Source organism: Bipolaris sorokiniana (genome assembly GCF_000338995.1).
Source record: "Bipolaris sorokiniana ND90Pr unplaced genomic scaffold COCSAscaffold_13, whole genome shotgun sequence".
Lineage (NCBI taxonomy): Eukaryota > Fungi > Ascomycota > Dothideomycetes > Pleosporales > Pleosporaceae > Bipolaris > Bipolaris sorokiniana.
In genome coordinates this window covers 709,201-724,483 of record NW_006911907.1, presented here as the reverse complement: position 1 = coordinate 724,483, position 15,283 = coordinate 709,201, and the positions used below count along the sequence as shown (strand labels likewise).

General features: G+C 51.9%; 5 protein-coding genes across 5 annotated transcripts; 4 read left to right on the top strand and 1 right to left on the bottom strand.

The window, feature by feature from the left end:
- The first annotated feature begins 158 nt into the window (after nucleotides 1–158).
- COCSADRAFT_149417 (uncharacterized protein) lies at nucleotides 159–3,270 on the top strand. The gene is made up of 2 exons (XM_007705166.1): nucleotides 159–634; nucleotides 685–3,270. The coding sequence occupies exons 1-2, from the start codon at nucleotides 466–468 to the stop codon at nucleotides 3,189–3,191; spliced, it is 2,676 nt and encodes an 891-aa protein (XP_007703356.1). The 5' UTR covers nucleotides 159–465; the 3' UTR covers nucleotides 3,192–3,270.
- Nucleotides 3,271–3,413: 143 nt separating this feature from the next.
- COCSADRAFT_39715 (uncharacterized protein) lies at nucleotides 3,414–6,477 on the top strand. The gene is made up of 2 exons (XM_007704899.1): nucleotides 3,414–5,696; nucleotides 5,762–6,477. Exons 1-2 carry the CDS (start codon nucleotides 3,499–3,501, stop codon nucleotides 6,111–6,113), a joined length of 2,550 nt encoding a protein of 849 aa, XP_007703089.1. The 5' UTR covers nucleotides 3,414–3,498; the 3' UTR covers nucleotides 6,114–6,477.
- A 1,016-nt stretch (nucleotides 6,478–7,493) lies between these two features.
- COCSADRAFT_192814 (uncharacterized protein) lies at nucleotides 7,494–8,955 on the top strand (the record flags this gene model as incomplete). Its single annotated transcript, XM_007705165.1, has 2 exons — nucleotides 7,494–8,170; nucleotides 8,262–8,955. The coding sequence occupies 2 exons, from the start codon at nucleotides 7,494–7,496 to the stop codon at nucleotides 8,575–8,577; spliced, it is 993 nt and encodes a 330-aa protein (XP_007703355.1). The 3' UTR covers nucleotides 8,578–8,955.
- Nucleotides 8,956–10,553: 1,598 nt separating this feature from the next.
- Nucleotides 10,554–12,150, top strand: COCSADRAFT_149410 (uncharacterized protein). Its single transcript, XM_007705164.1, has 2 exons — nucleotides 10,554–11,193; nucleotides 11,242–12,150. Exons 1-2 carry the CDS (start codon nucleotides 10,747–10,749, stop codon nucleotides 11,944–11,946), a joined length of 1,152 nt encoding a protein of 383 aa, XP_007703354.1. The 5' UTR covers nucleotides 10,554–10,746; the 3' UTR covers nucleotides 11,947–12,150.
- Nucleotides 12,151–12,225: 75 nt separating this feature from the next.
- Nucleotides 12,226–14,352, bottom strand: COCSADRAFT_124329 (uncharacterized protein). The gene is made up of 5 exons (XM_007705163.1): nucleotides 14,253–14,352; nucleotides 13,667–14,191; nucleotides 12,983–13,590; nucleotides 12,686–12,908; nucleotides 12,226–12,584 (listed from the first exon to the last, which is right to left on the bottom strand). Exons 1-5 carry the CDS (start codon nucleotides 14,310–14,312, stop codon nucleotides 12,522–12,524), a joined length of 1,479 nt encoding a protein of 492 aa, XP_007703353.1. The 5' UTR covers nucleotides 14,313–14,352; the 3' UTR covers nucleotides 12,226–12,521.
- Nucleotides 14,353–15,283: the final 931 nt, after the last annotated feature.

Genomic DNA, 15,283 nt, shown 5'->3' with positions numbered 1-15,283 from the left:
TAGATAGTGGATGTGTATACCTCGCGCATAACAGGAGCGCAAGACGTCGAGTATCTACGCGAGTTCGGCACGACGCGCAAGTGAGGGGAAAAAGGCTTATCCGGCGGCGCATTCAGCCGGCCATTGCCCTCGCTGCTACTACCCCGTATCCATCGGCCCACCACCACCACCATTGTGACATGCCTTTGCGTAAAACCAGCTGCCATCCATTTTTCCGTGCTCTGCCGTTCTCAATCGCTTACCAGGTTGACGGCGGACGATTAACAGCTGCCTTGCCCATCCCTCCCATGATACATTATACCATGCATATCTCGAGTCGTCCCAACCACTTTCGGCTCCACAGTCTACCCATATCACCTGCTGTATTCCGCCGCACGGCTACTTGAAGAACCACCGGAGAACCAGAGAGTCCGAGACCTGAACCCTTGACGCCTCTGTATTCTCAGCCAGACCGGCGCCGCCATCATGGCCTCCGCTGCGATAGGGACCAAACGCGCCTTTGCTTCTTTGGAGGAAGAGAACGGTGGAGCTGCTGATAGCTACCGCTCCTATAGTAATTCGGTGGCGCGCGAGACAACTACAGCAGACTCTACGGTACTTCCCCAAAGGCGCAAGGTCAGCCCAGATGGCGCAAGTACGTAAGGATGTACCTGTCTAGTTAGTTGCGTGCTGACCAACAAACAGCCTCTAGCATTTCAAGTGCGCGATCCACCCCTCGCATCACCCCCGCTCCCTTGCCCCCAGCGAGTTCTCATCGTCGCACGTTTAGAGCAGATGCCTCAATAGTGCTACTTGGTATGCCTGGGACTGGAAAGTCCACCCTGGCCGTCATTGCCTCGATAGCATGCCGGAGGCGGGTGCTCGACGTAGAAGACATGTTTCAAGAGATAACAGGCTTCTCTACTGCCAAGTACCGCAAACAGTTTGGGGCTGCCAACTTTAATTTACGGCAAGAAGAGCTTCTGCGTGGCATTTTCGATGAATACGATCAAGGTGCAATTATTGTCTGCAATGGACTCTCGTTGGAGAGAAATGGACAGTCGTTGGTACAGGACTTTGCTCGCACGCACCCCGTAATACACGTGCAGCGTGACCTTTCCAGTCTGCACAGCTATCTGGGAGGGCCCGATCTAAAAAGACTGAAAGACATGTTGACGTTAACTGCACCCATCCTTCGGCGATGCTCTAATTACGAGTTTTATAACATTTCCGAGATCAAAGCTACCAGCGCTGACACTCCTGCTGATCAGCCAGTGGCCCCCGCATTTCTCACGCTAAAAAGAGCCCAACGAACGTTTCTTAAGTTCCTATCAATAGTTACAAATCCCGAAAACTCGGGTGGCTCAGTCGGGCTATCAATTCCAACGTTGGAACCTGGATATCCGCTATCGGACGTGGCGACGGAGCTACGCAACTACACGTGTGCCGTCCAGGTACCGCTAGAAGACATCCTAGCCGAAGATGCAGATGTACAACGTCTGGAAGTTGGATCAGATGCCTTTGAAATCATATTTGATCTTAGCCAACCACGCATCATGACCGATGCCCTGGATGAGGTTAGTGCCTGCATATCCAAGGTACGGAGAAGTACAGTAGTGCCCATTATTTATCATATACTTCCGACATTCCCCACAGACGGCCATCTGACGCTTTATCTGGAACATGCACGCCATGGATTGAGAATGGCACCCGAGTATGCGACAGTCGATTTGTCGCTAGATGTAGCGACGCTTGCAGATTTGATTGCCTCTCGAGGCACGACCAAGATCATTGGCCACCTCCATGCGGACACGCTATGGGAGGATAACTTCTGGGTTGTGCAATACGAAATGGCTGTGCGTATTGGTTGCTCTGTTGTTCGATTTACTCGGCCAGCCCATTCCATTGATGACGACATTTCGGTTCGCAGTTTCAGCTCAAGAATGGCAAAGCATGATGCCCAAGTGCCTCTGATCTGCTACAATACAGGAAGAGCAGGTCGGCGCTCCGTCTGTTTTAACAAGCACCTGACACCCGTTGTGCCACCTTCCGCAACGGAGAAGACGGACACGACAGGGCCAGTGGCGCATCACACTGACGACTCTCGGGTGACAGCGCGAGAAGTTACCCAGGCTTTGTATAGCTCGTTTACGCTTGACCCAATGCAGATTTACATTATTGGTAAGCGATTGGGATACAGTGTTTCACCGGCAATGCATAATCTCGCGTACCGGGCATGCGGAATGCCCCATGAATTCGTTCGCATTCAGAGCCCCTCGCTCAACAGTCTCAAGGAACTAGTACGTCAGCCAAACTTTGGTGGTTCCATTGTGATCCAGCCATTCAAGATGGAGGTGATTGCACTAGTCGATTCGATGAGCCAGCATGCTCGCGCGATTGGTGCTGTAAATACAGTGATACCCGTGCGTCGGCGTAACCAAGATGGCAGTCTCCCAAGCGAACTGGAAATCTTCCAGGAACGCAACCAGTCTGGGCCTATTCAGGCTCTTTATGGAGATAATTCCGAGTGGATTGGGATTCGGTCTTGCGTGCGTAGGGGGCTGTCTCCTGCGAATGCGGTACGGCCGCTGTCGTGCGGCCTCATCATCGGGGCTGGTGGCATGGCTAGGGCGGCCGTCTATGCGCTGTTGCAGATGGGGGTGAGGAACATTGTCATCTTCAATCGGACACTTGAGAAGGCCAAGAGCCTTGTCGCGCACTTTTCGCGTCTTGTTTCAAGCTCAACAGAAACAGCGAGCGTGTCGTCGATCACGCCTCAGAATCTGCCAAACTTCAAGATTCTCGAGTCACGTGAAGATGCATGGCCAAAGACGCTTCGCCAGCCAACCATCATCGTTTCCTGCATACCTACCGACCCGATAGATGGCGGGCCGGCAGCACAGTTCACCCTTCCCGAGCAGTGGATGGAGAGCCCCACGGGTGGGATTGTCATGGAGACGGCGTATAAGTCGCTCAACACTCCGCTGAAGCAACAGGTGCGAGATGCAACAAACAAACTTTGGACGTACATGGATGGGCTAGATTTCATACCTGAGCAAGCTTTTGCTCAATTTGAGCTGTTCACTGGCAAGCGAGCACCGCGGAAGGTGATGCGAGAGGAGGCGTTTCGTGCATGGAGGGACGAGCAAGGCAACAGTGACGCTGACATGGTAAAGATGAGGATGGAGGCGATTGACAAGCAAGAGCCATAATGTTTCCTGACGATGAGGCGAATTGTAATGTTGAACCATGATATAGATGAACTTAGTTATAAGCATATACCTATACGTGTGTGTATTGTAGTATACCTGGTGACCTGATCCCTGCGGCAATCCGTGGCGCACGTTCCTACGTAGCGAGCCACGACGCGTGCGCGATGCGACAACACATGCACAAAGCTAGTCCGCTTACCGCCCTCATTACTCGAAATATATCTTGTAGCCACGCAGACCAACCCCCGGATCCTCGCACAGCCCTCAGTATTATGCGCAGATATCGAAACCAGCCCACCGCCCGGCAATGACTACGCGCCAGCCCCTCCACCCCATTTCCCCGCCGTCGGCCACTGCTGTCAAGTCACGCTACGCACACCTCCAGAGACCCACATTAGCTACCACCACCACAACCACCACCAGGACCAATGGACTCGGCACCATGGATACCGGAAACCACGACCGACACGACTTGCACGATGCAGATTCCGTCGTGTCTGGACTGAGCGAGCTCGAAAATGACGCCGAAGATGATTTTGATAAGCTCATGATACGCAACGAGCGCGACAGACGACGACTGAGCCAGGCCGCCAGTGGCCGGCCCCAGCCCTTTACAAAGGCGCGCACACATCCGCGTGTGGGCTTGACCCTGGAGAACCTCGAGAGGAACAACGCGGCAGCAACGGCGGCGGCGAGTGCAAATGTCAGCCTGGACCGCCCACCCAGCAGTAGTGGGAGCACGAGCAGCAACCCAGCAATACATGTACCGGCAACATGGGGCAGGAAGGGCAGGAGTAACAGGCACTGGATGCGAGCAATCGCCTACGACGAGGACCAGCAGCAACAGACACCCACGGCCCCAGAAGAAGATGGGACAAACGATCAATACTACGGCAATAGCGCGAACCTGCCACACCGCTCAGTCGAGGACAGCCCGCTCTCGCGCAAGACGTCCATGGTCGGCACTCCACGCGCCGAGTCCGAGGAGTGGGATCTTACCTTTGAGCTCAACGAAGCTTCCATGATTGCATCTACGCCCTACATCTCTAGAAGCACTGTGCTAGATGACATACGGCGGCGCGAGATTGAGAGCTCAAAGGAACGATCGGGTTCGCCCGAGCCAGTGCACCGACGGTCTTCGTTTGCGCGGAAAGCCGAGAGTGCAAGCCATGGCGCATCGAACCCTGAGCCAGTCGTGCAAGAGTCTCCGCCGCCCCAGAAAAAGCTGCGTATGCGCACACAGTCATGGCAGTCCATTGGCAAGTCGCAATCAGTAATGGGTGTGGGAAAGGAAGACATGCCCTCTGCAATGTATAAGAGCACTGAGAGCATAGCTGAAGTAGATCGCGAGGTGGTTGCCACTGCTGAAAGAATCCCACCAAAGCGCGTTCCACATCGTCGACATGACTCACAGGACCTGCTGCGTCGGCTGGCGAGAGCTTCGAACACTCCAAGCCCAGCGCGGCCACAGACGACACCCCCGGACCCGCTGGACGGCTCATCAGAGACAGCAACCACGCGTACACAATCTTCGGGCAAAGAGAGGATGCAAAACGTGGAAGCGAATGCATCCGTGCCCAAAGCCGCTTCCGAACCTGTGGCACCTGCGTCACAAGTGGATACAGAGCGAGAGGGGTCACGAGAGACACCTCAAGAAGTCGAGCGATTGCCGGAATCGTCATCAGAGAAGGGAGCAAAGACCAATGGAGTAGATGCGACACCAATGCCCGCAAAGAGACCAATATTGAACCCCAAGACTCCAGTAGTGACTGGTGCCTGGGTCGACACACCGGGTCCACGTACTACTCAGAGATCTGTCTCTACAAGCAGGTCCCGTTCGCGTTCACGCTCACCCAAGAAAGTCGATCCACGCAAGACCAAGTCGCTTGAGAGACTCAAGCCTAGCGCAGAAGGGTCCGCAAATATTGCTATGGAAGTAGTCCGCCCACAACTACCCAGATCTGCACTGCAAGCACTCGTCGAAGAGGCAAAAGCTCATGACAAACAATCAACAGCGGACTTTGGTGACTCCACAATCAACTCACTCGAGGAGCTCATCACTCCATTGACTGAAATCGCAGTAGACGAGGATACGCTTCAGGGTCTTCAGATCCCAACCGATGCACCCCGCAACGATGCAGAACGCCAAAGACAGCAAGAGCTCGTCCACTTGCATCGCATGAGCGATCGCCTCCGTGCAGCGCGTACTAGCATCCGTGACGTAAGTCGAGGCATGAAGCGTGTTGAGGACCGAGTCGAACATGTCGAAGAAGGAGAAAATGGCGAGAAAATTAAGATGGTCAAGCGGACATGCCTATGTACGAGTGAAGACCATGTGCAGTACTTTTCAATGTGGAAGTGGTGGAAGAGCTTATTCTGGGAGCAACGACTGAAGTCCTTGCGCCAGGTATCCAACAGTCGGCTGAGGTTCTGGGGCGGACTAACGGGTCTGAGTATTTTCCTCATCACCCTCTTCGTCTGGTGGTTAAGCGAAGAGATTGCTTGGTATGTTTATCTACTTGTAACGTCATTTCTTGCTGTGATTTGTTTAACTGACTTTGCTCCTCCAGTGAGTTATACTGTCGGCCCGTGTACGCCCACTCGTATCCCTATCCTTTCAGTGTAAATCCCAATGCCCCGAAATATCCCTACGTCATTCCTACCCTCATCTACCGCAATCTCATCAAGGACTGGTGGGTCCCTGTTTCTTCGTTCTTCTCGTGGCTCGCTGCGACTATTTGGGGATGCGTATTTGGCTTTGAGCAGACGACGCGCATTGGCAATTACATGAAGAGTCAAAGCATGCAAAGTTCAGGTGTGGTAGAAACACATTGGATGAGTGAAGATGCCGCTACACTCATGGAAGAGAGGGGCTGGGATGCGAGCATATTTAACGATGAGATTATGCCTGGGGGGCGTTGAAGCCCTCTTCCCTCTTTTATTTTTGTTTGGAAAGATGCTGGTCAAGCAAAAGTGTTGCTACTTTTAACTTTTTTCCCCTGTTGCATGTTGCTGCATTTGTTGAGCGCGGCGTTTGATTGTTTTTTCTTTTCCTTTTTTATCTCCTCATTTAGCGAGCTTGGGTCTGGAGTTTAGTGCGGAGTTGCATACATACACTACGACTATATGCTGTATTATTACGCTTTTAGCGTGTTGTGGCATTTTGAATAGCAAGAGCGAGATAAAGCGAGTGCATGGGGGATGGGACATGTTAAAGCCTTTCCCGATTGCCCTTTTTGGCTATCTACCAATACATAAATGCAACCGTGGCACACCTTCTTTCGACCCCACGAATAAAGATATCCGAGACAATGTTAATAGTGCATAGCTAAGGTTAGTAGTGAGAACTTCACAGGTTAAGTATTCCCCTCACCACTCCCACTACGACTAGTAGCCATCTCTATCTTATTGCAGGGAAGTTCCACCCTTCTCTCTTTCACATGCGCCGGCACCCTCGAAACCGCCAAAAGATACGCAGGAATGAAGAGGCGCTGCTAGCTTCAAGAGGCAGATTGCCATCTTACATGCGCCCACGATGAAATGGTGAAAAAAGCAAGAACTGACGCACCCATCCCTACACCTCCTCTCCTTCTGTGCTGCAAATTATATTACTCTCCAGCTAAAATCCATGCGAACACACCATCGTACTTACAAACACAAGCGCTTACTGGCGAACTCCCCGCCTACTCCTCCTACTATCTCTGGCGTCCGTATCCTCACAAATCTATTCGCTACAACCCCCCTTGCCCCTCCCCTGCCCCACCCGCTCTCACCTCCCCATCACACGACAAGGCGCCTGCAACAATGAAAGACAACCCCAAAAGCCACAATATGTGAATTATTATCTGGAACCTAGCCTCTTACCGTATCAGAGAGCGCGCGCCTTTGCCTTACGTACCCACACCCTGCTCTTCCTCGGTTTTTCTGTCAGCCGTTTCATGCTCAAACATTCAAGGAGGACCCCTGTGTAAGGAGGCCTGCTTGGCGACACGGAGGTGAAACGGTGGGATTGGAAGGTGGTGAGCGGCGCTGAGGGGTGGGGAGTATTGTTGAAGAGGGGGAGTTGCGCACCCTCTCTTCTATTACTTCTTACTTGCTTGGTGTCTGACTGACGTCTAGCGATAACGTATTGAATAGAGGATTGCATATGTTTTTGAGCGCTGGTCGCATGTATCGATACTGGTCTTGCTGAGGATCACACGACCGGTTTGGGATATCACACTGCTCTTTACGATATCACGCTCCTCTCCGCAAATCCACGGCTGTTGCTTTCCTACCAAACTCCAAATCATTCTAGCAAAAATGATTGGCGGAATCATCTCCACAGTCAAACTCTTTTCCTTTCTCGTCACCTACGAATTCTGGAGCCGGCTCGGATTCTTCGTCGGGTATATCGTCACTTTCCTGCTGGTACTCGAGGTCACACGCCTGGCAAACACCGATGCACACAGGAAGCAAGTCGAGAAGGTGCTCGACTCCTATGCGGCATCGCGATCAGAAAGCGAACCCCGGCGCCCGCGTCCAGCGCCCGAGTTGAAGAAAGTGTCTCTTGAAGAACTCGAAGAAATGGAACGACAAAGCATGATTGCAGAAAAGGAAAGGCGAGCACGAACACCAAGTCCCGCCGTCACTCGTGTACCAGAACCCGAGTCTGTACAGATCGACGAAGAGAGAAGACGGAGACGAGCAGCCTCCACAGCCGCCCCGCCAAAGACATCATCAGCGTCAAGATCTGCCTCGCAATCGCGTCCTCAAGCGCAAACGCCAAGCCCAACCCGTCGTCTCAGGAAACGTAGCGACACACTCAACTCGTCCAGCAGCACCGAGTCCAAAGACGCTGCTGCGAGGAGAAAGCGCCGTGAGGCCTCGCCTGCCGAGTCCAAGACCTCATCTAGACATGCGAGTCCTGCGCCTAAGAGCAGGAGCAAGGAAAGTAGGACCCTGGGAGCGTCGTTGGGGAAGATGCTGAGGAGTAGAGGGTGAAGGTAGTCGACATGGTTGACCCTAGAGAAATTGCAGCGACGATGATGAGTTATGATTATGACTGAAAGTATCGTTACGGTTGCGCAGAGCAACTGTGATTGTTTTGGAGAAGAGGGAAGACAAGGAACGGATAACGGGATATCACAACAACCTTGTTGGGGAAAAGTATGAACTTTTGCATACCAGCGGTACCCGGGCGCGACAAGTACCTGCTACCTTGGGTTTCAGCGCACACGGGACGCGATATGACTATCCGTCTCGCTTGACGCATCGTGGAAAGCTATGTGTGTCAGCAGCATACCACATGAATTGGGGTATTTGTCCGCCGAGGCTAGAAACGGCGAGCGTCGAGCGCGACATTGGTTTCGAGCCAGTGATGTTGAAGCGGGCAAAGATACTCTGAATGGCTGGATACAATCCACACGCCTTCAATGAGAAGCACAAATCACGATATTTCTCCCTTCCATGGCATTCCATTGCGTGAATATACAGACTCCACCATGCCCTTACCCTTACCTTGCACAAAACAACGCACCCTAGCTGTCCATCCACCATCCGCCGCTATCCCCAAGCCCACGGGGTATATACAGCACAGCACAGTCCACGATGCCTAGCCCAAATGATGCAAGAAGTAACAAGTTTCATCACATAAGCTTTTTCAATCGCGTTGTCAGCTTACCCTTTTCCCCGCCGCCAACGATACCCAGCAACCGACCTATTACTAACAAACTGCAATTAAAAGTCGCTTGCAAAGCCAGCCACATACCCTCCTCCAGAGTTCTAGATCAGGGATTATTAAAGAAAGAGAAAAACGGGAAAGATCAGGTACCCAGCGGCAAAACACGCGCAGCAAAGGAAAGGGCCAGGATCTGAGTTCAAAGTGTGGAAATGAAAGAAAGTTGCTCGATGCTCGGGACAAATGCAACAAGGGTAGTGCGGTTAGGCGAGGTGGTGATACCAGGGTGTTGGGTTGTTTGCCGCCGCTTACAAATGACTTACTACCTACTTGGATGGCGCGGGGGCTAAGGGGCTTTGCTTTTCTGTGTAATACTTTTCCAGCAACGAGTGTTTTTTTGGAGGATTTTCCTGGAGGTGGAGAGGGTTGCATGTAGGATGTGTTGGTTGTACATACAGCTACATGCGGTGCCAATGTCGGTGTGGGAATAGTAAGGCGTGCGAAGAGGATCGCGGCGAAAAGTTGCCGGTGGGAGGCTTGGGTGAGGCAGTGAGGTGGCTAAGGATTGCTTGGGATTTATGTTGGGTTGAATGGATGGAGAGATGGAGAGATATACAATTGTGCTTGTGCATGGCGATCTGGATATGGTTTGAATGGGCATAGGAGAATGAACAAGAGTCAGCACAGTGTCCTGGCAACAACAATAACCGTTGGTTGGCAGCGGGACGGGAGAGTGTGCGCTTTCGAGCTCTGTTTAATTGGGGAACCCGATGAATAAGTTACACATTTACCCTCCATGTAACTTGAGGTTCGACCCATCCATGAGGTTAAAGCCTTTCAGCCCTTAGCGACAGAAGACAAAAAGTGGTGTGGTTTTGGTAAGGATGCAAGGCCAGCGCTACAGGGACGCGCAATCCTTCCCCCCATCCTCAAGGTGCTCTTCGATCTACTGCTAGCATGCTCGATGCACGCATCGTATGGTCAAGAGTCAAGGTTGATTATAAAATACGGTTGGTTTCCACCCCTGCACACCTGATTAGGTGATGGTGTCGTCGGCCAAGCTAGTTAGCTCTGGTCTACCCCACACATTGCCGATCGAGAACTGACAACACGTTTCTTACCCCTCCCCTGCAGTTGGGGCTAGTACGTACTACCATTCCAGAATCTTTACTTCCTTTGACCCTGGCTTTTTCCGGACAGAAGGTTGAAGTTGGGCTAGAGTGAAACCAGACCAGTTACTCCGTCAGCAAGGGATTTGAGATCTACCCTTCGTTTGGGAGACGATGCTGATGGCCGTGAAACGTGCAAAGCAGCAGACAGATGGAAGAGAAGTGAAATAAAAAGATGGCCGGTTAGGGACTAAGCCTCCGATCGTGAGGTGTCGTGTTCACAGCCTCGATGCTGCTACATATTCAGGTTTTCCACTCGCGACAACACGCGGACAGGACTAGATTGCTTGGATCTACCACAAATGAATGGCCTACAGTTTCAAGGCGTCATTAATCCGCGTGTGTCGTGACTTGGCCAACAGATCTATGATATCACTGGTGCTTACCAGGCCATACCGCACGACATAAGCCTCGTCTTGAAGCGAGCATCACCATACTGCATTTGTTCGGCCTAATTGGTTCGAGCAGGGGTCTTGGAGAGAACTCGCCGGTGCCGTCGGTTCCTGGTGCACTTGGAACAGGCAACGGCATGACTAGCAAGAGAAGAGACGGGATGGGCTTGTTTGTGGCTATGTCGCTGGCGGTGATGGTACTTATTGCATTGTTTCCCCCCAATTCTCAATTGTAAGGCACTCGAAAAAGTTAACCTGACAGCAGCTCTACCACTGTCTTTGCTCTTCTTATTGTTTTTCTTCTTTCTTCACTACATCTCAGCATTCAATTAGCTATGCTCAAGCAGCTCTCTATTGCCGCCGCCCTTGCGGCTGCTGCCGTCGCGCAGAACACTCCCAGTCTCGCCGACGCTTTGAAATCGTCGTCCGAACTATCGACTCTTGCGGGTCTCGTCCCTCAAGATGTTCTTCAGACACTCAGCAGTGCCAGCAACATTACCATCCTCGCGCCCGCAAACTCGGCTTTTGAGAAAGTCAGCCCTCAGATGTTGTCTTCTCTGACTAGCACCCCTGGTGCTATTACTGCCCTCCTCCAATATCACGTCCTCAATGGATCATACCCATCCTCTGCTATTCCAGACGAGGGCGCTTTCGTTCCTACGCTCCTGACTAATACGTCGTACACCAATGTTACTGGCGGCCAGGTCGTACACGCTACGACTGATGACGACAAGGTTGTCTTCTTCACTGGAAGTCTAAGCAACTCGACCGTCACCACAGCCGTACGTCCCCAAATCCACCTTCACCCTTCCCCTTACTAACAAGTCCAGAATGTCAACTTCACCGGTGGCGTAATCCACATAATCGACACCGTCCTCACCATTCCCGGCTCCGTCTCCGACATCGCCACAGCCGCAGGCCTAACCTCAGTCCGCGGTGCTCTCGTTTCCGCCAACCTGGTCGAAACCGTGAACACCACCCCCGACGTAACCATCTTCGCACCCACCAATCAAGCCTTCCAGAACATTGGTTCTGCCCTCCCCGGCCTCTCCGCCGACGACCTCACCAAGATCCTTACTTACCACGTGATTGCCGGTACAGTCGGATACTCGACGCGCCTCGCAAACGGCACCTCCATCGCCACCGTCAACGGCGCCAACGTCACCATCACCGTCGACGACGACGGCATTTTCGTTAACAACGCCGAGGTCGTTATCGCCGACGTTCTCGTTGCCAACGGCGTCGTCCACGTTATCGACCAGGTCTTGAACCCTAACAACGCTACTGTTGCTGACGGTGACGACGGTGAGCCCGCATACCAGAGTGCTACTCCCGTCTCTGAGGCTCCATTTACTTCGGGCCAGCCTACGCCTTCTGCACCTATTGGCGGTGGTGCTGGAAACGGTCGTCCTACTGGTACTGGCTCGCCTACCAGCTCCTCAGGACTCCCTCAGGCTACTGCTAACGCTGCGCCTGCGGTTGCTGTATCTGGTGGATTTGCTGCCCTCCTTGCTGCTGCTGCCTTTTTCTTGTAAGCGGGGGGAGCAGTAGTATGAACTGGATGTAATTCTCTAAGTGTGTGCTTTGGGGGGATGAGTGTATTGATACCACGAGGTCTTAAGCGCTTGTTGACATAAGGGTGTTTGTTTGTGGAGGGTGTATGGGATATGAATGATATGGTAATGGTTTCGCATCTTTATCCATGAAATTAATTAATCGAATGAGATTTTTGTCACTTGATCTATTTGCATTGATGACTGGATACGCTGTGGTGTGATTATAATACGTCTGAGAAAATGTGTGCATGCAGCATGCGGTTAGTTAATTCGATAATATTTCAAAGCGTTTTCGTGATCCGAATGTGTTGCTGTGGGGAATTCTCGGATGTTCTCTTCCAAAGTCATTACACATTCAAACTTCGATTTCTTCAATTGCTACACCTGACATTTCCCCACACCACACTCATCCTTCTCATTGAAGCCCTCGAAATCATCACACATAATCTTATTTCTTTCATCCACTCTGCCACACAAGCACAATCAACGTACCCGCGAGCTACACACCCAAGTCTCTTCCCTCTATCCACCAACTCAAACCCTGCACACACCTCCTACGGCGCCTCACTAAACGTAATCTCACACCGATGCGCCTTTGGCGCAATGAGAAAGAAGTTCTAAAGTTAATCACTTTCGTTAGCCTCATTTCCCTTCTTTGCATAAAAGTAGAACAAGAACAAGAAAAATTGTCTGAGCAAGAGGGAAGAAAAAGACATACCTCGAACTCCATACTCTCAGGCGTCGTCCTCTCCCCCAACCTTATTCCCTGACACTCGCGAAAGAAAAACGCACACGCATACCGCAACTCCATGCGTGCCAGATGAATCCCAATGCACGACCGCGCGCCCGCTCCAAACGGGTGAAACGCCAGTTTAGCAGCGGGAGAAAGTGCTTCCGCCACGCCGGTTTCTTTATCGGGAATCCAGCGCTGGGGGTTGAATCTACATCGCTTGAAGTCAGCACATCTCTCTCGCAAGAAAAGATTAGTGGGTGGGTGGATTAACAGGATACTTACGTCAAAGGCTCACTCCAAATCTCCGGATCGCGATGAAACGTATACGCCTGCGTATCCACCGTAACACCCTCTGGTATAAAATGGCCTGCGAACTTTGTTCCGCCCTGCGGTACAACGCGCGGAAGACTACTCGGTGCAGCACCATACAGCCGTAACGTCTCTTCGATCACCGCATTAAGCAGTGGTAGGTTAATAAGGTCGTTCTCTGTAAAATCGTCTTGTAACCTTCCAACCTCTGTTTCTAGGGCAGTTTGCAACTCCGGGCGTTGCAGTACCGCCCACGTCAAGTACGTAAGCGTCACACCTGTCGTGTCTGTACCAGCGATGATGACGTTCATAGCTTCAATTCTTACGTCCATGTCGTCGATGTGGCCTTCACCTTCCTTCTCACAGTCTTCGATGACCTTTGCGAAGATGTTGTTTTCACCGGTGCGGGAGCGCGCGGTTTCGACGGCTTTGCCAGCGCCCTGGAGGATGAATTCGTTGGCGTTGAACATTTCTTGGATGGCGGTTATGGGGATGAAGCGGAGGAGGCGGAGGAGCGGCATTTCGACCATGATGCCGGCTCCCATGGTGAGTTTTTTGAGGACGCGCATGAACTGGTTGGTCTGAGGGGTGTGTTGCCGTTAGCGTTGCTGAAAAGGGTTGTTTTTTAACTGAAGGGGGATAAGAGAGGAATCTTACGCGTCCGTCTTCGAGCATGCCGAAGGAGTCGCCAAAGGCGAGATGGGCACTGACATCCGATGCTAGTAGCATCCACCAGTTGTACACATCTGCTGTGCTTTTCACGGCGTCTGCCTTGATCTTTTGCACGGCGAGGAGCGCCTTTTCCTTTACGATAGGTTCCCAGTACTGTACGAGATAGGACCTGCTGAACGACCTAGACAACAGCTTCCTCCGCGGACCATGCTCGCGCGGGTCAAGCATGGTGAAGACACCGGCTTTGGGGAAGTTGGCAAGGCGGAGGTACCATTCACTCTTCATGTATTTTGTGCCAATCTTGTGAATCTCCTTGAAGGCATCGAGGTCGGCAACGCCCACTTCTGTAGGTGAGAGTCGGACAATTGGGCCATACTTCTCGTGCAGTGAGTCGATGTAGAAGATGCGCTGGCCGGTGACGACGGCACGTTTGAGGCGGTAATGCGTGAAGCGTGTGTACCAGGGGCCTGGTAGGTGTCTTGTTGGACATGTAAGGCCCACGTAGAGAAACTGCAGGGTGTGAGTTGGTGCTTTATGGATGAGGATGGTGCATTGGTATAAGTCTATGTACCTTTGCTACTACAAGGCCAATGGTCAGGAGTACCAGAGATGGTGTGCTTGGAATAGCCATCACAGGTAAGATTATGGTTTTCAAAGATCGTATCGTCACGCAATTGACTGATGAATTTGCTCTAGGAGGACACCACTACATATGTATCAATCTCTCACAAATCTCTTTCCTTTTTTCTTTACTTTAGTCTGGCTCAAACACCTGGGGATCCGGCGAGAAGATGGCCATACTAGCTAAAGTCCCTTAATGTGTTATGCTCAAGTTGTTGTTGTAGAACCGTGGAATTGAAACTGCACAATCCGCCAATGGAAAGTACATTATAGTGTCTTCGATAGTTGAAAAAGGCACATCTATGACTTCGTGCGAATATTGAAAGCAGGGGTGTAGCGTGCTAAAAGATGTGTGGCGTCTGGCTGTTTGATGGCAGCAGAGGTAAGGCTGGACCCACATTCCGGATTGGGTCGTTGCCTTGATCGCAAGATTGCATGCATACGTTGCAGTATGATCTTCATGATTTCCCCTTGCGTGTTTGCTGATCAAAGAGTAAATTCGAGCTTGCACAGCATCTCGTGTTGTGCCTCGTGCAAAGGGCGGTTGGTGATTAGGATCGACGGATCTGCAACATGCCCATGTTCCGCATCTTCGATGTCTTCAGGGCGAGGATGAGGCAAACCATGCAGCAGCCCGTTATGGTTTGGAAAGAAAATGGGGATCTGATGGATCGCCTTGCAGGATGTCGCATCCTCAATTCTCGTTAGCAGTACTTACACGGCTCCGCTCAATCCCCGGACGTGCATGACCAACCTCCTCCGGCTCCACGCATTGCCGGCCTGCACGTGCTCTTCTTTCACGTTCTAGTCGCATACAAAAGTAACGAAGACTACAAGCTATGCTGCAATGGCGTTTGGTTGATGTTTTAGCACGCAAGTAGCGGTGTTGTTTTGGTGATGCGGTTGTGCTGGGGCCGACTTTGGCTCTGTCGTACGCTAACTATTGGATGGAACACTCTCAGCATCATCGTCATTGGTACT